The sequence below is a fragment of the Lacerta agilis genome, chromosome 6 (assembly GCF_009819535.1).
Source record: "Lacerta agilis isolate rLacAgi1 chromosome 6, rLacAgi1.pri, whole genome shotgun sequence".
NCBI classification, from domain to species: Eukaryota; Metazoa; Chordata; class Lepidosauria; order Squamata; family Lacertidae; genus Lacerta; species Lacerta agilis.
The window spans coordinates 64,745,215-64,768,247 of record NC_046317.1 but is presented as its reverse complement, the minus strand read 5'-3'; the positions used below and the strand labels follow the sequence as shown (position 1 = coordinate 64,768,247).

The window sequence follows — 23,033 nt, the reverse complement described above, 5'->3', positions numbered from 1 at the left end:
AACAGAAGGCTTTCTGTTAAACAGTATCTCATAAGGTGAGCATTCCATTCCTTTTGGAACACTCCTGACCCAAGCATATGTGAAGGCAGATAGGCTTTCAGCCCAATTCTGTTCAGACAGCTTTGCACTTAGCAATTGCGCCTGCATACCCTCACGTAGTATTGTGTTAATTTTAACACACAAATCTTTGTTCCATGATGATTGGCTGACAGCAACTTTGTGCCGAATGCAATGTTGACTTAGAAAGTCCTTGAACTCCTGTGAATCAAACACTGGTAATTGATTAGTATACAAACATTCAATTTTGCCATCATGCATGAAATCTATCTTAGCACAAAATTCAGTGAACTTGGCCAAGACTTGCTGCGGACTTTTCATAGTGTAAATCCAAGAAAATTTAGAGAAATGGTCAGACAGCAATAAATAACAGGTAGCTCCGCCTCTAGATTTCGGCAAAAGCCCTATTACATCAGCAGAAACCTGCTGGAAACATCTTGTGACCTTTTCTCTGCGTGGCTGTTTGGTAGTCTCCTTGGACTTAGCAGCACCTGCAAAATAAGAGTCAACAACATCATAACAACAGTCATTTGAATCAAAAGACAGTAAAAACAGTCCATCTTTGTTCTTCTGAGCTGTAAGGATAACTTCTCCATCCTTATAAATTGTGCACAGTCCTTTGCGCAGCCTGAGCTCGCAGTCCTTCTCGGTAAGCTGCGGTACACTTAGCAGGTTGTAGGCAATTTCTGGCACATAGAGAACGTTGCTTATAGATAGCTGGAGACTCTGAAGATAAACAGTTCCAACTCCAGTCGATTTCAGGTGTGTTCCACTCACCTGCGACACGGTGGAGTCCAGCCTCTTAAAAGTCTTAAATAAACGCTTGTTTGCGGTCATGTGGTGACTGGCAGCTGAGTCAATAACAAAAGCCAGGTCAATGTCAATGTCATCCTGCTCCTGCACGCCTTGTGTAAGCAATGCAACTGTGCGCCCTTTGGAGACTTTGGCTTGCGCCTTGCCTGTAGATCCACCTGCTCGTCGGTTAGATCCTTTCTTGGGCTTTCTGCAGGTCTGGAAACTGTGTCCTCTCATTCCACAGTTTGTGCAGCGTATGACTTTAAGAGCTTGCACATGCTCAGTTGGACCACTAGGTGGGGTTGAGGACGCTCTTGCTTCACTCCCCCTTCCATTAGCCTCATTTTGAGCAGCACAACGATCTTGCTCATTTAGCAAAGTTGAGAAGACTCTGGCAACGGTTAAGTTTTGAGCATCCTGGGCACCTAGCTGTGATGCAATAGCACTATAACCGGCATGGAGGCTATTCAAAACCATGAAACAAAACACATCTTCGTTCAATTGAACGTTGCGTTGTGCGAGTTCACTTCTTAATTCTTTCATATGGTTAAGATGCGAACGCAAATTGTCTCCCTCCTTTAACCTTAGGTTGGTGAGACGTTGGAAATGCAGCATGGAACTTCCTGCCGCAATCCTTAAATGTTCATTTTGCAAAACAACCCAATAATCATTAGCGTGGACCAAATCTCTGACGTGTATTAACTGAGATTGGTCAAGATGCAAAACAATGGTCGCCTTCGCCTGATTATCCCTGTTCAGCCATCGAGGGCCAGGGAGCAGTGGAGGGGCATTAGTGACCACATCAAGCAAATTCTGCCTGGTAAGCACAGCTTCCATTTTAATACGCCATGTCTGATAATTTTCATCAGTGAGAAGTGGACAAAGGGAGCTGCTGCTCTGCTTGCTATCCTTTGCCATATTGGCGAAAAAGCAGGCTTTTCACTCTCTGTCTTCAGAAAGCAATTTAAGCAAACAAACCTAGCCTTCTGAGGTTTATTGCCTCGTAAATCAGTCCGGCTACTCACAGTCCAATTAACGCGTCTTCTCACAGTGGGAAACGGCCGTCTTCAGCACGAAAAAAAACTCCCCCGGAACGAAGCACGCAGTTTAAGGCTGCTTTCTTTGCCGGCAGATAAACATCAGGCAGAAGTCAATCAGAGGTCCGATGTTCGGAAACCAGCCAACTGCTACCAATGTTATGAAAACTTCCCGCGGGGGCAAGTTGAGAGACTGACCCCCAAGACGGACGAAGCTTCCGTGCCCTCTGGCTCCTAGAGTCCAGGGGCACAATGTAATATGCAGTTGTTCCCAGCTTGAAAACAACATACACAAGCCATTTGGCTAAGATCTACTTTATTGTAGAATTAGAGCAGAATGTCTCTGCGTAGCAGCTCATAATTCAGAGCTGTGTCTTAATGCGTCTTGCATCTCCTGATGCAAAACAGAAAGGAGAAAGTACAATAGTAAAATACAATGACATCACATGTGTGGGAGCTGGTATGCCCAGTGTGTTTCTCACAGAGTGAAATATGACTCTTGAGTCTTGTGACCTTGCTGCAGCGTTCGCAGCTCGTCATGTCATAATATCACAACACCCATGACCCAGCCGAGGAGTCCTGGCCTCCAGTGCCCGTGCGGGCACGCGTCTGAAGGCCCCTTCCTGCCCCCATCCCGTCCCGCCTCCCAGCTGCTTCTGGATGCCGCGGGGTCCCACATAGCCACCGACCTCGGAGCTCCCCTGTCCGCCTCGAGGCCGCCTCCCACGCTAGGAAGACTCCCGGAGCTGGGCAGGATTGGTCCCGCCAGGCAGGCTCGGGGGGCGGCCTCTCCCATGGGCGCCTGCTTCGGAGGTGGAGGCGGGGTCTTCAAAGTTCCCCCTCCCGCTCGCCCAGCTCCATCTCTTCCCTGCCAGAGCCGTCTGACCTCAGCTGAGCTGCGCCGCCTCTACTGCGTCCCCACCGCCTCCGAGCCCCGCTGCCCCGCTGTTCAAGGCCAGGTGATCCTGGGTATGCCCCTGAGCAGCGCCCTCAGCTTCCGGAGGACGGGCCGCCGGCCAGCTGGAGAAGTGGGCGGGCGTATCCGCCCCGGAGTCCCGGAGCCGCGGCAGCTGTGTAAAAGAGCCGCATGCGGCTCCGGAGCCGCGGGTTGCTGACCCCCGACGTAGACCAAACAATATGATGCTTAATGTCCTCCCAGTGCTATTTTTCTAGAGAAAGAGGTGCCAGAACTCACCAGGAACAAATCTAGGGTTGGGGGTGGGGGTTAGAGACCCACCGGAGGAAGGAGAGAAAGCTCTCTACATCACCCCCATAAAAAAGCCTCCCTCGCCGTCTCCTCCTGTCTCTGCCTGCTTTGCCCCCCCTCTCCTTCCCTGGACGAGCCACGCAGCTCTTGCTGTCCCTGCAAAGATGATGGGGGGGCGATGGAGTGAGAAAGAGGCGCGCTCGGGTGGGGTGGGAGTTAAAGGTCCAGGCGGCTTCACGGGAAACCCACGGAGCCCACCTCTCAGTGTTTTTCTCCTGTGCTGCACGATAGCTCGCTTTCAGATCCAGGAGAACTTTTAAGGGTCTCTGACGCGGCTCTCTCCTCGCTCCTCACACTTGGCGCGCGCTCGGCAGCCAGATGTTGAGGAACGTGGGGCAGGAAGTTTGGGAAGTGTGGCCTCTTTCCCTAGCATGGTCCTCCAGCTGTGCGGGCAGGGAGGTGGGTGGGTGGTGGACTCTCCTCCGGCTCCTCCTCCTCCTCCCTCAGCGGCACTCTAGGATTGCAGAGGGGGAGCAGCTCTGCTCTCCCTGGACTCCAACTCTCCTTCCCGGACACTCAGCTTGCTGCCCGGCCCTGGTTCCCCGTGCCACTGGCGCCACAGGGTAGAGATGTGCCTGGGGAGAGGAATATTCCCTTTGAAATAAGGGAAATTTAAGAGATATAAAAAATCAGGGATAGCAGCGGGAAACGGCTTGGAATAAGGGAGTTTCCCACAAAAAAAGGGAGACTTGACAGCTATGCTTCCGGGTTTGGGTCCCTTTTGGGAGGAGGTTACTAGAGGCTCACTGGCACTTCGTAACATTTGCATTTACTGTAGTGACAAATATACCAGCCGCCCAGTTTAAACACCCTAGCAGACGCACAAAGGTCACTGCTCCCCTGTGATATCTCCAAGGATGAGAGCAGGGTGGGTGGGTCAAACGATCATTAGGAAAGAGATTAAAAAACTGCCCTTGATAGAAATCTATGGTAGAGCCATACTTAAAATATCGCATATACAGTAGTTGCCATTGCTGTATTTCAGGAAGGATTTTGCAGAGTTGGAGGAAGGGATAACCAACATAATTAGGGACCTGGAGTTAAGACCCTAACACAATTTGGAGCTTTTTTTAGGTTGGGAGAAAAGAAGAATAAGGTGTGTGTGTTGGGGGGTGTATATGATAAAGGTGTATAAAATGTAGGTACTGTACAGTGTAGGGAAAGTAGATAGAGGGAAGTCTCTCCCCACCCCTGCCAACCCCATACTAGAAGCTGGGGTCATTCAATTAAGCTGAATTGTGGAAGATTTGGGGCAGACAAGAGGGGCTTCTTTTTCCGCACAATGCTAAACCATGGAATTTAGCTACCACAACTATGGTGATGGCAACCAGATTAGAGAGCTTTAAAAGAGAATTGAACAACTCCACAAGAGAATAAAGCTGCCATTGGCTACTAGTCATGGTGGCTGTATAGTCTTTCTCTATCTAGGATATGAGGCATCCTGCTTTTCAGTGTCATTCACTGGGGAGCCCAAGCAGAAGATAAAGATTGTGCTTTTGCCCTGCTTGTGGGCTTCCTCTGGGCATCTGTGGGAAACAAGATGCTGAACTAGAAGGTATTTACTCTGATCTAGCTGGGCTCTTGCGTGAAGTATCAGGCAGGGCTCCCACACTGTTAATAATTGTGTAGGGATTTCAGCAGGTTGGGCTTGTTAAGCAAGTTACACCTGCCAAAATTCTCTCTCCCACATAACTATTAAAGGTGTTGGGAGTCTTGTCCACTCTTTCATCTAGTAAGACAGGTGTGGGGAACCTTCAGCGTTCCAGATGTTCCTAAGCTATGATTTCCATGCACCCTAGGTAGCACAGCAAAAGCCCAGGGATGATGGAAATTGTATTTCAGTGGCATCTTGAGGGTCAAAGGTTCCCTACACCTGTAGCAGGGAGGCAGGTGTAGCATCCTAAAATATTGATAAAGCCCAAGTTGAGTTCTCTTTATATTTCTCTGTTTTTCTCAAACTGCAGTGTATGTTAACACATCCTTAGCTAGGAGGGGGCTAGTACCTTCTCTGATAGTTGTCCAAATCAACAATCAGTTGGCTAATTATTTATTAGTTCCCATGCCAACACATTACCAACACTCTTGTCAAGTCTACTTATTGCCTCAGGGCAACCCAGACAGCTGACAGAAATCTGATAGAAAACAGATACAATATAATTGAGGTTGTGTCACCATGTTACTCAGGTCAACATTATATATGAATTGTCATTCCAAACAGTTACTAACTAGTAAGTCCCATTGAGTTTGGGGAGACATACCTGTCTAAGTAAACATGTAAAATCCTGTGATATGTAAATATTAGTTAGGTTTTATTATTGGATGTTTTTCTTTGGACAAATTGAGGTTCATTGGCAGCTACAGGGCGGTCTGGGTCGATCAAGGGCCCTTGGGAATTAAGCTGCTGGAGATTTACAGCCCCTTATCTCAAGACTGGTACTCAAGTTTCTAGGACACCCACCTATTCCTAACTAGTAACATCTTGCAGCTGGGCCTGTTAGGGGTTTTATATCCTGACTACTGTATTTTCCAGCGTATAAGATGACTGGGTGTATAAGACAACCCCCAACCTTTCCAATTAAAATATAGAGTTTGAGATATACTCAACCGCATATTCTCCACCCGGCATATAAGACTACCCCCGACTTTTGAGAAGATTTTCCTGGATTAAAAAGTAGTGTTATACGCCAGAATATCTGAAGAAGTGTGCATGCACACGAAAGCTCATACCAAGAACAAACTCAGTTGGTCTCTAAGGTGCTACTGGAAAGAATTTTATATTTTTTTTCGACTATGGCAGACCAGCACAGCTACCCACCTGTAACTGGAACTATGGAAGGCACCACATTGAGCCGCATGAAATGGAAGTCCAGGTATCTGAAGAAGTGTGCATGCACACGAAAGCTCATACCAAAAACAAACTCAGTTGGTCTCTAAGGTGCTACTGGAAAGAATTTTCTATTTTGCCAGAATATACAGTAATTCTGGAATGGGCAAAACAAAATCGAAAATTCTTTTAAATTGACGTTTAGAGTCGTCAACAGGTTTTCCACACTTATCAGCCTATCACCCATTCCCACCACCCTTCTGAGTAATACCCCTCCCCACTCCCCCACTATATTTAAGGATCTGGTGACTTCTGTTTCAGTGTATCTGAAGAAGTGTGCATGCACACGAAAGCTCATACCAGGAACAAACTCAGTTGGTCTCTAAGGTGCTACTAGAAAGAATTTTCGATTTTGTTTTGACTATGGCAGACCAACACGGCTACCCACCTGTATCTGGAATGGGCATGTCTGTATTAGTACAGGGCCACCCAACCCATCCACCCAGGTCTCAGTTAAATATGCCAAGTCTGCCCCTTCATCCACAATCAAATCATGGATGCTTGATGTTTTATTCTGGACAGACCTGGCATTTAGCAACAATACCACCAGTGGTTATGGAGGAGCCATAATCACTGTAAATGATAACAGCAGTATTTTAAATATCATTTTTCAAAGATTTTTTTTTGCACTTCCCATACATTATCTCAAAAATCCTCCTTACAATTACCATCTTTAGGGAAATCAGAATTATTATCCCTGTACTGCAGAAAGGTACAATAGGCTAAGATAATAATAAATTGTTCAAGATAGCCTAATGAGGTCACAGCAGAACTTGAATGCAAGACATCCTTGGCTTTTTCCCAGTAGGAGACTATTACTGTAAAGAATTTAATTATTGCTTCATGGTTTCTGGAAGGAAGGAACCTGACCAGGAATTAACATGGTATGTGTGTGTGCAAGGGGAAAGTGGGTTGGTATTGGCAAGAGAAACACAGGAGGAGTATTTACAGCTCTGGGAGTTGCCTGCCTGCTGTAATTGCTGTATGTGACTTACTTATTAACCAGTCAGGCAGGCCAAGCAAGATAGACCAGGGATTATTTTGCATTCTTGAGTGTGTTAGGTAAGGCTGAGGGATTTTTAAACACCCACATAATACATTTGGGGGGGGGGGTGGCATGTTCTTTAAATACTTGTGCTTTGCAGCAATCCACATAGCCTTGTACCAGGATGCATCACACACTTGGTTTCAGAGCCATTGGGTGAACAAATAAATCTAATTTTTGATGGCATTTGGCTACTTTTTTGGCTGTAGATTTTACTTATGAGTCTGCTTGATTCCGTGCATGGTGTTTTTGAAAAATTGGGGTTGGCTTTTGCAACCCAAATTCCCAAGGGACTTAGAGTCCCCTAAGTCCATGATCGGTCAAAGAAGAATCGATGGAGGCAAAATCCAGTGAAAGAAGGAAGATATTTATTTTTCTGTTGCAACAGAGTCCTCCCCCCACCCTTTGCAAGGAGGTGAGCAACCAAGAACAAAGGTGTGCAAGCCCCTTTAAAGACTTTTGAAATTGCCCAACCCCTTAACCAAAGACCACCCCAAAAGCACCATACATACATCACAGAAGGAGGCTGTCCATAGCAGAAAATTTGAGTCCTGTCTGTCAAGATACCCTATAATGTTTTACTGATTGCATTACCTGGACAGCCTGACCATGCTTTTGAGATGGCAAATACTTTAGTTCTTGAATCCAGGTAACAGGCATACCCTATTCATACAAAAAATATGCCCTTAAGACAGCATTTGGAGGATTTGTAAGTGAAAGAACTGTTGGGAAAGATTTCCCCAATATATTTCCTTCTGCAGAGGAAATATTTGGAGTCATTATGAAAGCCAAGATGGCTTTTGGGGATTGTTCTGTCTGTTAAAATAAAGTGCAATTTTTCTCAGGGAATATTTTGTGTGTCTGCTATGTGTGAGCACCCTAAACTTTTATAGCAATGGTAACTGGTTTTGTGAGCAGGTTTGCCACCACATGTATGAATAACTGATGTGCCTGTTTTGAACTGCGTGAGCTCCCAATACATGGGTTTGTGTAGGAGAGAAAATGCACCTGGGAGTAGATATTGGCCAATAAATTACATTTGAAGATGTGTTACTGCAGAATTTCCCAACCTGGTGCCCTCTGTGTGTTTTAGACTACAACTCACACCAGCTTCAGATAGCATAACTACTTTTGCTATAGCAGACTGGGAAGTTTGAGTTACCTTGATGTTAGACTCAGCTCTCTTCTCACATTCTTGATCAGCCTCTGGTACACTGGAACCTCAGTTTTCGAACGTAATCCATTCTGGAAGTCCGTTCGACTTCCAAAACTTTCAAAAACCGAGGACCAAAGGGCTGGCAGCAAAATCCATTGAAAAAATATGGAGAAATGCGCCTTGGAAGCTGTTTGACTTCCAAGGTGAGTTCGAAAACGGAAGCATTCACCTCTAGGTTTTCAGCATTCAGCTTCCGAAACATTTGGCAGCTGAGACGTTTGAAAACCAAGGTTTGACTGTACTCTGCAATGTGAACTTTACACTTACATTTTACTGTATCCAGCTCAAACTTGAGAAATATCCCAAGACAAAAACAGGGCCCCAGGGCACTCTTGGCTGAATCTGGCTTCTATCAAAATCAGTGCTGAATGATTCACCAATATTACTGGGTTTGAGTTGAAACCCAGAGCAAGGCAGTATAAAGATCACACATGCATATGGCAGAATAGTTGGAAGGAGCTCTGGATGTTGTGTGTACTTCTTCTAGGCATGGCTGTAACTACGGGGTGGTAAGGTGGGCCCTGCCAGGGGTGCAGGTGAGGGGGTATGTGCAAAATCAGCTTAAAATATGTCCATAAATATGTCAATAAATAAAAATATTGATTATTGCCTCATAAGAAAATGTTTTAAATAGAGGGTGAGTTGAATGGGTGGAAGAGAGGTGGAAAGAAGAGCTAATTTGTCAGTGTCTAGGGGGCGCAATCTGGACAGTTCTGCCAGGGGTGCAAGATCACCTAGCTACGGCTCTGCTTCTAGGCAAGAGTGAAGAACCTTTTTCAGCCTGAGAGTCACAGTCCCTTCTGGAAAGCCTTCCTGGGGTCATATGCCAGTGGTGGGCAGTTAAAATTCAGGGTTGTACAGGAGGCTATTTTCTACATACACTCATACATTCCTCTCTTGTCATTTATCCAGGCACACAAGAGGCAATATCAAGAGTACAAGGACATATTCCTTGAGAGAATTCCTAGGATTAGGTGAAAAGGCCTGTGGGGGCACATTCAGCCCCTGGGCCTAAGGTTCCCCACCCCTGTTCTAAAGGGATGAGTTTTCATAGAGTTGTAGAGTTGGAAGGGAACACAGGGGCCGTCTAGTCCAAGCCCATGCAACGCAGGAATCTTTTGCCCAATGCAGGGCTCGGACCCATGACCCTGAGATTAAGAGTCTTATACTCTACCAACTGAACTGTCTCTATTCCCCTTTGCTGTGATTGTAAATGCCAGGCATTTTTACTGAATTGTACAAGGCTTGAAATTTAACCTCACGGGTTTCATTTTGCAAATAACAAGATGAAACTGGGGACAATATCAATAAAGGATAGTTTGCAGTGTTGTCCTTGACTCATCATTTGTCACTCAGATTGGAGGAAAATGGCATAGGAAAGATGGCACTTTTAACTGGGGTGGAAAAGTCCACGGAAGGAATCACAGAGATGGTGCTGTTCCAGCTGCTAAGGTTGATTCCATAAATGGTTTTGCATGACAGTCTTCCTCAATTTAATCATTGCAAGAGTTGATATAATAAATGTGTGCTTTATGAGGTGTAAAACAACAATGCTGTATCGTTATGGGTTTTCTATTAGATCACTATGAATGGGTTTTCTGTTCATGTGAGTTGCCTTGAAGAAATACCTGACTAGCCTCTTAGATTTGACAAGACAATTGATAGCTATATTAAGATGGTGTGTATCTGTGTTAACTAAGATAGCCCAAGAAAACTAAACAAAATAGAAAATTCTTTCCAGTAGCACCTTAGAGACCAACTGAGTTTGTTCTTGGTATGAGCTTTCGTGTGCATGCAAGAAAACTAAGTAAGCCTTGGGAAATTTTCTTCCTTTTAGTCAAGGGAAGCATGGCAAGGTGTCTCTCTGTGAGAAGAACTGTTGACTGCAGTTTTGAGTGAGACCAGAGTTTTCAGAAAAGCCCAGAGACACAGAACTCCTTAGCTTTTGGACTTTGTGAGCTAGCAGTGTTTTGGAGTGCTAGTTTTTTTGCCTGGCTGGAGTCCTGAATTGACAGCATTGAACTTTGGCTCTCATGTGGAGTGTTTAAGCTATGATTCCACGTGGACATTTCCTCTCTGCATATATGATATTTATATATCACTATCAAACACCTAATTTTATCTTGTCAGCTGAAAATCAAAGAGTACAGACAGCTTCTCTTTAATTTAAATTTTAATGCATGATTTTATGAGATTTTCACTATATTTAAAAATGAGAGTTGCACCCATACCATATTATTTTGCATACCAAAGACTGCAAAACTTTATTTCTTGTTTGACCTGTTAGGAAGGAATTGGGCCTAATTGCATCATCATATTTCTTAATCCTTTCATTAGCAAATGTCTTTTTAGTCTTTCATCCATTACAAAAACTCCATCAAATGTATTTCAGAAAACCTGCTCTTTTAAGTATGTCTTAATCACTATTATGTTATGTTATGTTAACCATAATTAGGAATGAATTGCAACATTTAGGGTGCAACATATATCACATGACTGTTTTGTTGCAGAAGGAAAGCACAGTTGTTACGTGGATCCACACAATACATTTCGAGCACATTCAATGCAAATTTCAAACAAGTTTGCACATTCCCTAATTAATTGGCAATACAGTATAATACACTTGAGTGAATATGTGACAAAATAGCTTAGCTGTCTGCATGGGCTCTCTGAGTGAAATTGCCGCTCTTTCATAAGAACATGAGAAAAGCCTGCTGGATCTGGCTAATGGCACATCCAGGCCAGAATCTCTGTTTGCACAGTTGCCAACTGGATGCCTATAGCAAACCTGAAATTAATATCTAAGCCATGGTTAGGCAAACTAAGGCCTGGGGGTTAGATCCAGCCTAACTGCTTTCTAAATCTGGCGCTCGGACAGTCCGGGAATCAGTGTGTTTTTACATGACTGGAATGTGTCCTTTTATTTAAAATGCATCTCTGGGTTATTTGTGGGGGCCTGCCTGGTGTTTTTACAGGAGTAGAATGTGTGCTTTTATTTAAAATGCATCTCTGGGTTATTTGTGGAGCATAGAAATTTGTTCATTTTCCCCTCCAAAATATAGTCTGCCACCCCCCCCCAAAGCCTGAGGGACAGTGGACTGGCCCACAGCTGAAAAAGTTTGCTGACCCCTGATCTAAGCACAACAGCTGTCTCCAAAACCTTTGATTCCCAGTAACTGGCATTCAGAGGCATACTGCCTCCAACAGTGGAGGTGGCAAGTAGATGCTGTTTGCCTTATTCTGCAAGAATTTGCCTAATCCATTTTTTTAAGGCATCCAAGCTGGTGGCCATCACTACTTCTTGTGGGAGCGAATTCTATAGTTTAACTATTATCCACACTTAGCTTTTGCCCTGCTCTTTCCAGGCACGGGCCCATGCTGAAAAGCTCAGTGTCCAAGTTGGATTGTCCCCCTACCCCAGAGCTTTCCTCACAAAAATCTGCCCTTTAGTGCTTAATCGGAGCAAACGTCAATTTGGGTTTTCTGTGGATTTTCGCTTGCTCCGATTGAGCTTTAAAGAGCGGGTTTTCACAGGGAAAGATCTAGAGTGGGAAAAGGGTGCTTAGGCACAGAGCTTTAAGGTGCAGTCTGTGCCTCGAAAGCACAGAGGAAAGTTAAGTGTGGATAAGCCCTATGTGTGTGTGAAGAAGTGCTTTCGTTTGGCTATTCCAAATCTTCCAACATTCTGCTTTATGGAATGTCTGCAGTTCTAATATTACAAGAGGAGGGTGTAAAGCTTTTCTTTCTCCATTCTCTCCACGCAATACATAATTATATACTTCCTTCTGCAAGATAGTGATATCTTGCAAAGGGCCTCTTTCTGCTCAACCAGATGTTCTGAGTTTGCAGGAAGAATGATGAGGTGAAATTCTCTGGTATATATCGTAGTGGAGATATGTCTGGGTCTAATTTTTTCATATGATTTGCATTTATCGTGCCAAAATGGTGTCTAGTTTCATCAGTGGGTTTTAGGAATCTTTGGCAGATACAGATATCACTCCATAACGAATCAGCGCTTCCTCTGTGTTTTTAATTATTTATAAATTTCCCCACTTTCCCCTTTAATATTACATAAGCTAAGGGTATAGACATTATAGATTTCTAAAGAACTTCTAAAGAAGTTGATCATTGTAATGAATGTTTATGATGCACAATTTTCACAAATGGCGAAGAATTCTGAACAATAGCATAAATATTATATTAAATTGGTAAAACAAATACCTGATTTTTGAGTGAAGAGATTTACCTGCCAATCTACCATATACTTTGAAACGTTGCCTGCTTTGCTATGCATTTAGATACATCTCAAGATATCATAACCAAATATTGCATGGAATTGCAGAGAGCAAGGAGCAGGTTTTCAAATATGTTTGGATGCAATGGGATGGCAGTTTCGATCAAAATAGCAGACTGAACTTTTCAAACCTGCGCTGATGTTTTGGTTTCTTAGAATTACTGAGCAACAGAGGACACAATGCTGCTAGCTGTAAATAAGATGTCCGCGGGTCTTTCATCTTTCCCCACTTTTTTCCTTTCTTTGTTATTACAGAAAACATTGTCCCCAAAATCTCTATATATCCAATCAATAAATTAAGGTATATTGTCCAGCTAATAAATGCAATGCAAAAATGAATAAACATTTGAGTTACTGAAGTATGCAGTAAACTAGGGGTGGCAACCATATTTGGCTAACCTTGGGCAGCCCTCCAGGGGCTGCATACCAGCAATGATGTCCAGTGACTGACAGGTGGGTAGCCATGTTCACGAGTCACAAGGGTGGGGAGGGAATATAAAGATCTGGTTTGCCAAGCCAAAAAGATTCTCCACCCTGGCTTAGAACTTGGATACCTGAGGGATCACCTTCTAACTTATGGGCCTGCCCAAGTATTAAGTGCTAATAGGGGCACCCTCTTGACAGTGCCACACTTGCCAGGGATTGAAAATGCTGCAGCCCAAGCAAGGGCACTCTGGTTATTCCTCAGATAGAGTTGGTGTCTGGTTTTACTGTTTGTTGAAGGCTTGCATGGTTTTATGGTGTTTTAATGGTATTGCACCCCCACTTTGGTATTACTTTGTAATGAAAAGCAACAGGTAACACATTTAAATAAATACCATGTGGTACTTCTTTAGCTGAATCTACTTCTTACTGAATCTGATATTCTTCATGTGCCAACACGAGAAAGGGCCTTTTCTGTGGTGGCTCTCCGTTTGTGGAAGGCTCTCCCCAGCGGGGCTCACCTGGTGCCTTCATTACATATCTTTAGGCACCAGGCCAAATTGTTCCTCTTCCGTTAGGTCTTTGCCTGATTAAACAACCAAAACATGGACCACTTATAAACTCCATCTCCAACTCCTCGAAAGATTCCATCAACAGTGTCTCTGAAAAATTTTACACATCACTTGGGAAGACAGGAGCACTAATGACAATGTATTGGAAAAAGCAGCGATCACCAGTTTTGAAGCAATGATTCTTCAACATCAACTTCGTTGGACTGGTCATGTTGTTGGGATGCCTTCCAAAGCAACCACTCTATTCCCAACTTAAGAATGGAAAGCAAAATGGGCAACAAAAGAGGTTTAAAGATGCTTTCAAGGCAAATCTTTTTTAAAAATGTAGTATAAACACTGATAACTGGGAAACACTCTCCTGCAAGCGCTCCAATTGGAGAATAGACTTTACCAAAGGTGCCATGGACTTCGAAGAAGCATGAACTCAGGGCAAAAAGGAGAAAAGAGCTAAGAATAAGGCACTTTTGGCAAACCCTCAGCGGAAACCTATGCCCCCACTGTGGAAGGATGTGTGGATCCAGAATTGGCCTCCACAGTTACTTACGGACTCACTGTTAAGACAGTTTTCATGGAAAACAATCTTACTCGGCTATAAGTGATTGCCAAAGAAAGATGGGCTTTTAAATATGCTTGTAGGAGGGGGTTTTATGTTGTTTTTAATTTTTATGTTATAATGTTATGTATTTTGCATTTTCATTTTGTATTTTTATGTTGTACAGTGGACAGTGTACAACACCCCACTTTTTTCTTATCTGATAGCATGATTTAAGTATCCCTTCTAAATTTAATCCTACCAGATGTTCCCCACATATACCTATCACTTAACAACTCTTTTTCTTTTCTTCTTCTTCAAATTCAGTATTGTAATAGGTGGCTGTCAAAGGACACAGCCCAGCACTTAACATGTTATTGGATTTCTGCCAGTTCACAAATAGATCGCTAGTACACAAATAGATCTCTGTCTCTAGGGGTAGAATTTAATAGTTAATAAAAGTTTTTGATTGCAATACCATAATGCATGCTTTAAATCTGCTGTTATGGCTTGCTGCTCCAAGGTCAATATGGAACTTTCTCATGGTATTTGGTGTTAACATGCAACTTGGACGCTTATCTGAACACTGAAACACTGTTGAAGAAGCCCACTTTACACTGAGACTCTTGAGTTTTGAAAATAAGAAAGCTAAGTTTATTAAAGGAAACACATACTTGATAGGAAAGATCCTAGTTCTCGCTCAGGTGGAGATTCAAAGAGCTATGTTTGCTCACTGATGTCTGCTGGAGAGACTCATGAAGATGTCTCATCTCCCAGGATGAGCATGAAGAAAAGGAAGTAGGAAATGAGGCCAGGGGCTCTGAGAGTATCAATATAATACTGAATAAATAGATCAGCAAAAGAAAGACAGTGAAGGACGATTGGAGGTTCCTCCCTATTTACCCTCCCCATGCCAGTCTACAAAGCAAGATGAGTTGCATCCCAACACCTCTCTCAGACAAAACTTTTAAATGGGCTAGCATGGCTACTGTATAAATTGATGCATATGCAATGGTTCATTAGCATATAAAAAGTATTGATTAAAAATACGATAAACATTGTTTTAAAGGAAAGCTGCTTGATATTTGATATTCTTTTTGTAGTTGTTGTTAAAGAAGAAGTCCCCAGTCTAGCAAACATTAGTCATGACTTAAGTTCCACTGAAAAAAAGGGAAACTTGGTTGATTGGGAGTAAAACTCCACTTCTAAACATGCTTCCCACTGAACTCAAAAGTCCCATTGTGCTAGCAGGAAGTCTCAGCACTGGCTCCAGCCGGCAGACCTTAGTTGAATCTGGCCCACTGCAATGGTCTTCAAATCTAGTTTCCTTATAATAACCCTCCGCCTGCCCAATTTTCCTATGGTACTCACTGCCTAAAGAGCCAGTACTTCATCCTCTTCTTCAGCCTGTCCTGGCAGAAGGAGCCAAGTCATGATCTGCACAGAAAGGAGAAAAAGGAACCATTCCATAATGAAGGAAAGGCAAGAATTTCCTGGCGCTCCACACATCGTATCTCGTGAAGGAATGTTCTCCGGCTAGCACTAAACAGTAGCGAGGGGCCTTTTGTTCCATCACAGGATGGTGCTGCCTGAAGCAGCCTCCTCTGACAGGATAGGTGCCTGCGCTGAAAACTGCTGATGTGGCATCCGTTTCCTGACTGTTCTTAAGAGGCAGCTCTCTTGGCTGGGGGACAAGCACACTATGGTACACCAGTCCAGTTCAGTTCAAACAGGGGCGGTCAAACATCTTCCTCTCAAAGGCCACATTCCCTTGAGGGTAGTCTGTCAGGGGCCACATATTGACTATGGGTAGGGCTGAACAAGCAGCTGGTGGGAGGTCACCCTGTTCTCTCTCCCCCACGGTTGCATGTCCAGCAGGCTGCTGCAGGAGGGGCACATCATTCTTGTCCTGAACCAATGTGCTTGCAGAAATTAAGCCAGATGATTAATTATTATTTAATACTACTACTACTACTACTACTACTACTACGTAATGCTCTCCTGTGAATTAAAAGAGTGATCCCAGGTCTGCTTCTTAACTAGAAATGGTCCATTTGACCAAATTGTTACTTTTTAATTGTAAAACATATGACGCTTTAAATTAATATATTTTCCAGTTGGGTTTGTAATGTTGCCTTGCTAAGCTGTGGACTTTGTTTGTTTCTTGTAGCTGATAATGAGCTTTTATTGCAGAAGCACAGTGTTCGTTTTTAAACTCGTTTAGTTTTGCTAAGAATAAAATATTCTAGTTTGTTGTGTTAGTTGTGATGGATGTCTTGGAAGGGTTTTTATTATTATTTGTATTTCTTATGCATTTCTTAATTTAAGTATAGATTCAAATATACAGTAACCCCCCCCTTTACACTTGAACGGTATTTCAGGATTCATATTTCATTTATTTAAAAAACAATATATAGAATCATAGAATCTTATCGAGTTGGAAGGGACCCCAATGGTCTTCTAGTTGAACCCCCTGAAATGCAGGGATCTCAGCTAAAGCATCCATGACAGATGGCCATCCAACCTCTGCTTAAAAACCTCCAAGGAAGGCAAGTCCACCACCTCTCTATTCTACAGATAGGATTAAAAAAAATCTATTTAACATAGTATTAATTTTTCCTTTACTGTGTTCATTTTTTAAAATAACCAATAATAGAAAAATGACACCATTAGTTAGATCCACATTTAATTTTTCTTAATTCATCTAAAACGCTCTTCAATTTTCCCTTAAAAAGACCAAACCATTTAGTTGGAACTGTTCTACCCAATTCCTGGCTATTTATAAAATAAACAAGTAACAGTCTGCCAAAAACTTTTCCATCTTTCTTTCACCTCCCATTATTTGAAGTTTGTGACACAATATTTCCCGTGCTGCTCTTTGCCGACAATCCATTTATTCTCCAAATGCCTGCTGAAAGAGGTGCATCTTAACCAGGTACCTAAAACTATAAAGAGGTGGGGGGCAGGTGCACCTTTGTAGGAAAAATGATCCACTTGCAAGGTGCCACCATAGAAAAGGCCCTTCCCTGGGCCACTCACAATCTTGGTTAGCGACCACCAAGAGAGCGTCACCTGCTGATCTTAAAACACAGGTCGGTTGTATTGAAAGAAGGCAATCCTGCAGCTATTTGTACAGCAAATCAGGTTGTAGCTTATCAGATCGTGAATAACTACGGCCAAGGCATTCCTATCCAGAAATGGTTATGTTGGTACATAAGCTGAAGCTGGACATCGGCTTTCCTAGCCACGGCCACCTTGGCCTTGAGTAACAAAAAAAGACAATTCCAGGAGCATCCCCAAAATACACACACTTCAAAAGAAGTGCACCCTATCAAGAACAGCTAATTCTTCCACCTCCTGGACACCCATAGCACTTCTGCCTTGTTTGGATTCAGCTTCAGTTTATTTATTTACATTTCTATCCCATCTTTCCTCCAAGGAAATCAAGGCAGCAGATACATTGGTTCTCCATTTTATCCTCGCAGCAACCCTGTGAGGTAGGTTAGGCTGAGAGACAGTGACTGCTCCAAGGCTACCCAGTGAACTTCATGGCTGATTGGGGATTTGAGCCCATCTCCCAGGTCCCAATCCAACACTGTAACTACTACACTACACTTAAGATGAATTATTGGGCCAGATCTAGCTCACTACCACCTCCAGGCACTGACAGAGCAGTTGCAGTGCCTTGCTTGGTACAAGTGGAAAAGAGAACACTGTGTGTTATATCAGCATACTGATGACTTGGTGCTCCAATCCTGATGGCTGCTTCCAGTGGCTTCGTACAAATATGAAATTAAGATTAAACCGTGGGCAACTCCACAAGAAAGCTAGCTCTGGCCCAAGCAGAAGTCACCCATGGCTATTGTCTGAAGCTGTCACAGAATATGAATGGAGGGACTGCAAAGGAGTGCTCCCTACCTCCCACAGATGGCCCAGAAGGATAACATGGCCAATGGTATCAGAAGCCACCGAGAGAGAATCAGCCACTTAAGAAAAGGTAGTAAAGAGGTATGAAGGAAGCTGCTGCACTGGAAATAATCACTGCTTTAACAGGGACACATTCACTTATTTGCAAGACAAGTGCTGGATCCCAGAAGCAAAAAATCCACACTACAGCCCTGGAGCAGTGGTGCCACCATGAGGTGTACATTTGAAATGGAAATGTCATCATGCCCTCTCTGTTTTACTTTCCAGGTAATTTCAGATGCATGCCAAGAAGGGCAATGGCTTCTTCTCTGGTGTTCCAGAGGACAGGACAAGATCTAATGGGTTTAAATGATAGGAGGGCAGACTTTAACTACATTAGGAGAAATGTTTTGATGGTGAAGAGCACGTCAACAATAGAACTAATTCCTTAGAGGGCTAGAGGTCTTCAGGAGAGGCCGGGGATGTTGTAAAGCTGGGTTTTCTCAATTAAGCAGGGCGTTGGCACTAGAAATCCACTCACTAGACAGGGTAGCCCAAAATCCAGAAGTTGATGGACTCCCAACTGCCACCAGCCCCTGCCAATATGGTCAGCAGTCAGGGATTATGGGAGTTGTAGTCCAGCAATAGCTAGAAAACAGCACATTGGCTATTGCTGGTCTAGAATACTTTTGCCTAACAAAAGCAATGAATATTTCTCTTCATGAAGTCCTTTAGCAATGTTTAGTAGTTCTAATTTACAAATACAGTGGTACCTCATGTTGCGAACGGGATCCGTTCCGGAGTCCCCTTTGCAATATGAGCAGAACGCAACATGAAGTGTCGCGTTTGAGCATGCGCAAAGCACGATTCGGCGCTTCTGCGCATACGCGAATCACCGAACCCGGAAGTAACCCGTTCTGGTACTTCCGGGTTCGGTGCGTTCGTATCCTGTGACAAACGCAACCCGCAGCAGCTGTAACATGAGGTATGACTGTAGTTCCTTTGATCTATCACAGAATCATAGAATTGTAGCGTTGGAAGGGATCCCAAGGGTCATCTAGTACTACCCCCTGCAATGCAGGAATCCCAACTAAAGCATCCATGACAGATGGCCACCCAATCTCTGCTCAAAAACCTCCAAGGAAGGAGAGTCCACAACCTCTCAAGGGAGTCCTTGCACTGTGAAACAGCTCTTACTCTCAGAAAGTTCTTCCTGATGTTTAGTTGGAATCTCATTTTGGTTTGGGTCCTAGCTTCGGGAGAAGGAAACAAGCTTGCTCCATCCTCCATGTAAAAGCCCTTTAGATATTTAAAGATGGCTATCACCTCTCCTCTCAGTCTCCTCTTCTCCAGGTTAAACATTCTCAACTCCCTCAACCCTTCCTATGATGGGTGTTTCTACATGAGCTACTTTGTTTTTATCCATCACTGTTACTGAACATAATTCGCATTTCCACAAAACTAGTGAGATTTACATTTAATATATATTATCAGATAACTGTTTTGTTTTAAAATCAGAATTCTGTTTCTGTAGAACTAGTGGGTCATTTTTGGCAAGGAAAATGGATAAAAATAAAAAAGGCCCATGCAGAGAAGTGGAAGTAAATCCAACTGAAGCATTCTTTCTTTGTCAAGATGTGCTGTGTTTTTAATTAGCTAAGATTCATTAGGTTCATTGTCTCTGGCAACATTTTATAGAAAGATCACAACATACAAATTGAAAAGCTTGGTTTACATTTAATTAAATACAAATATTTGTAAAGGGTTAGAAGGTTAGCTCCTCCGATGACATTCTTTTCTTGTACTTTTCTTTCTGCACTCTCAAAAGCTTCGTTTTATTTTCCCACATTTAAAAAGTCCTGCAACCAAGACTTGGCTTTCAATAACAATTATAAGATAGAAATGATAAAATGTCAATTATAAAATGTCAATTGACAGAGATATAGCAGTCATGTTTGTAAACATTAAAGTCAAAAGTATGCAGCCTTTGGTCCAAAACACAGCAGAAAACCATACATCTGGATATGATGCTGCCCAAAAGCAAAAAAAAAAGAAAAAAAAGGAGAAGAATCATTCCAGTTGCATTAATATGCTCACTTTACAGGGGGTAGATGGTTCAGTGTATTTCAATATTTTTCTTTCATTCAATAATTAAATAAAGCGAGGTCTTTGCTTCAAATTACACCAATGTAATCTGCAAGATTTTAGACAAGAACAGGACTCAGGGCAAGAATTAAGTGGGGAAGAAGGGATCCAAGGGAGTCGTAAGTCACTTGACAAGCAATATAAGCAGACATTTCTTTCAATGCAACTTGTTAGGGCACCATTCTTGAGCCGTTTTCAAGGCTGCATGTTGGCATTACAAAGTAGACATTAGTTTGCTAGAGAGAAGAGTAGATACTGTATAACATGTCCCAACCAGCCGACAGGAAGATCATTGATCTTTTGGTCACCAGCCAGCACATCATTCATGGGACACACGGTCCAAGGCCACGTAAAAACTCTTTTTGTCATCCAAGCAGTGCCAGCCAATAGGACCGATTTCACAGTCTGCACAGATCAGGAACTTTATATTTCCAACATCCTTGGTGAAGCCAACATTTTCAAAAGAGAACATGTCATCAACCAGCCAGTGGTCCTGTAGGACATCCCCATCCAAGTCACTGTTACCCACCAGTGCAGTCTTTTTCTTCATAGCAGGGAGGAAAAGCTGTCAAGCAACAAAACAAGCAAGTCAGCTGCTTTTATCGTGAAAGGAGCAACATGGCTGACATGATATGCTGGTACTTACTATGGGATAGTTAGAGCTCTCTACAGTTTCCCAAACACACAACTCCCTGTCTCTTCACTGTTCATATATTCATCAAGAGTGGTTAACTTGTGGCCCTCCAGATGTTGCTGGACTACAACTCCCATCATCCCTGACTACTGACCATGCTGGCTGGGGCTGATGGGAATCGGAGTCCAATAACACTGGTCAGGCTCCCCTAGCATACACAAGCTGTCTAGCTGCATACAAGGGCGTACCTAGGGGCTGGCCAGGTTGGGCCCTGCGAAGGGCGCAGGCCTGGGAGAGTGGAAAAATTGTGCCTCTCCAAACCAATAGATCTCCTTGCCAATCCAAAATAATAATAATAATAATAACGGTGCAAAGGAAGGCAGGGGCGAGACAGCTCACTGCGAAGGGTGCAAGGGAGCCTGGGTACGGCTCTGGCTGCAAAGTAGGCTCTCCGCCTAGATTTTGGATTCAGGGCTTCATTTTAGGCAAGACTTATCTCCATAATTGTAAAGCATGTGTTAATAATAAGAAGTATGCCTCTTAGCATCTGCAGGGTGTCTTCATAGTCTTCCCATTCTGCAGCCAGACAAGTTGCCAAGCGTCTTTCTAAAACAGAGGCAGCGCCCTTGGAGGAAACTCCTTTCACAGCCATTATTTTCACTTATGCCCCGCCTTCAAGAAGCTCAACATTGCAGATATCACCCCCCCCCCGCCCCATATTTTAACTCGCAACCTCCCTGCAAGGTAGCATTAGGCGAGTCTGGAAGAAAGACTGGCACCAAATCACCGGGGGATCTTCAGGGCTAGGCAGAGATTTCTACCTCGGGCTGGCTCTTATTAAGCAAAGCACCACCGGACGAAAGGGAGTGTCCGGGGGAAGCTCCTCCGAAAACCCCTCCCTGGCCTGGCATGCCGGTCTCGCGGCACCCGGAGGCGGGCCGAGGACGGGCGCCCCAACAAGCCCTTCTCCCGCCCGCTGCCTACCTCTCGGCGGGTGAAGGTGGCGGTACCAGGCAGAAGCACGCGGGAGCTGCAGCGCTGGCACAGGACGGCCTTGCGGTTCCGGCCCCGCGCGCACACCAGCTCCTCCGGCCCCGCCGCCGCCTCCGAACCAGGCGCCGCCATAGCCACGCAGGCGCAAGAGGGCGAGGGCGGGGCGACACCGCGGGGCGGGCGGGCGGCACCAGCGGGGACGAGAGGCGTCCCGCTTTGTTCCCCTTGGCCGCTCCAGGGGGGCCCGTCTCGGCAATGCGCGCGTGCAAATTGCGCGGCGGCTCCGGAACGGGAAAGCGGAGAGCGAGACCGAGCGAGCGCCGCCGTCCAGCGCTCCTCAATGCTAAAGCTCCTCTTTTTCTTTTTTCGCAATCCTGCCGTTGCACCAGTTCGGTGTTTTTTGTTTTTTTTTAGTACTAATTAAATATCGAACGAAAATAGTAAAAGTAGATGCCGGCTGAATTCATCAGCTACGAACCCAGTGTGTGTGTGTGCTGGGGGGAGATGAGCAAATGGCTCTGCGCCCTAGTTCACAGCAGTACTGCACCGGCAGCTTCCAAGATGTCATGAACACGTCTGCTTGGATGCAAGGCAGCTTCCCGTTATGCCAGGAAAGGTGGTAGCGCACATCCCACTTCGTTTTGGGAATAACGCCCTACTAGTGCTGATTCTTCTTTGTTCCTGTTTGCCAACTGGGGAATTATTGAAGGCTGGCATAGATGCCGTAATGGTGTTTTTTAAGGTGGGTGGGATTAGAGGAGTAGATGTAACCGAAAGGAGTAATCCCAAAATAAAACGTGACTCCATTCACACGTGGCCATTGTGCCTTCCAAACAACTCATTGTGCCTGTGGGTTCTGTGTTCAGATTACTACCCAGTTTTCTCTCCTGTAACGTATTTCACCGAGTTCAATTAAAAATACAGTACTAAAGAGGAAGAATATGGTGGCTTGTATAAGGACGATGATACCTGGCTAAAGCTCCCTGCGTCTCTTTTATGGTAAGATATTACAGAGAAAAGTAGAAGGGCTCTAAAGAGTAGGAAAACACACAGAATTATTTCTTGTCAACTTCTTTTCCAGACAATGAGATGCATTAATTATTTCATTCAGAGCCTGCCTTAATAGATGGCAGTTCCCTCCCTGAAAGGAGCAATGGGGTCATACTATAATGTAAGCAAGAGTGGAAAGGAAGATCTGAAGATATGCAAGATAAGAAAGTCACAAATGCAGTT

At 44.1% G+C, this 23,033-nt stretch overlaps 1 protein-coding gene across 1 annotated transcript; it reads right to left on the bottom strand.

The window, feature by feature from the left end:
- Window positions 1–19,699: 19,699 nt before the first annotated feature.
- Window positions 19,700–21,932, bottom strand: RABIF (RAB interacting factor). The gene is made up of 2 exons (XM_033153158.1): window positions 21,792–21,932; window positions 19,700–20,738 (listed from the first exon to the last, which is right to left on the bottom strand). Exons 1-2 carry the CDS (start codon window positions 21,930–21,932, stop codon window positions 20,493–20,495), a joined length of 387 nt encoding a protein of 128 aa, XP_033009049.1. The 3' UTR covers window positions 19,700–20,492.
- Window positions 21,933–23,033: the final 1,101 nt, after the last annotated feature.

What these genes read in the sequence shown, in the direction of transcription:
- RABIF (XM_033153158.1), bottom strand. Translation starts at nt 21,932, where the DNA reads ATGGCGGCGCCTGGTTCGGAGGCGGCGGCGGGGCCGGAGGAGCTGGTG. An exon ending in CCACCTTCACCCGCCGAGAG is followed by an intron (nt 20,739 to 21,791) that starts GTAGGCAGCGGG and finishes GTTGCTTGACAG; the next exon opens with CTTTTCCTCCCTGCTATGAA.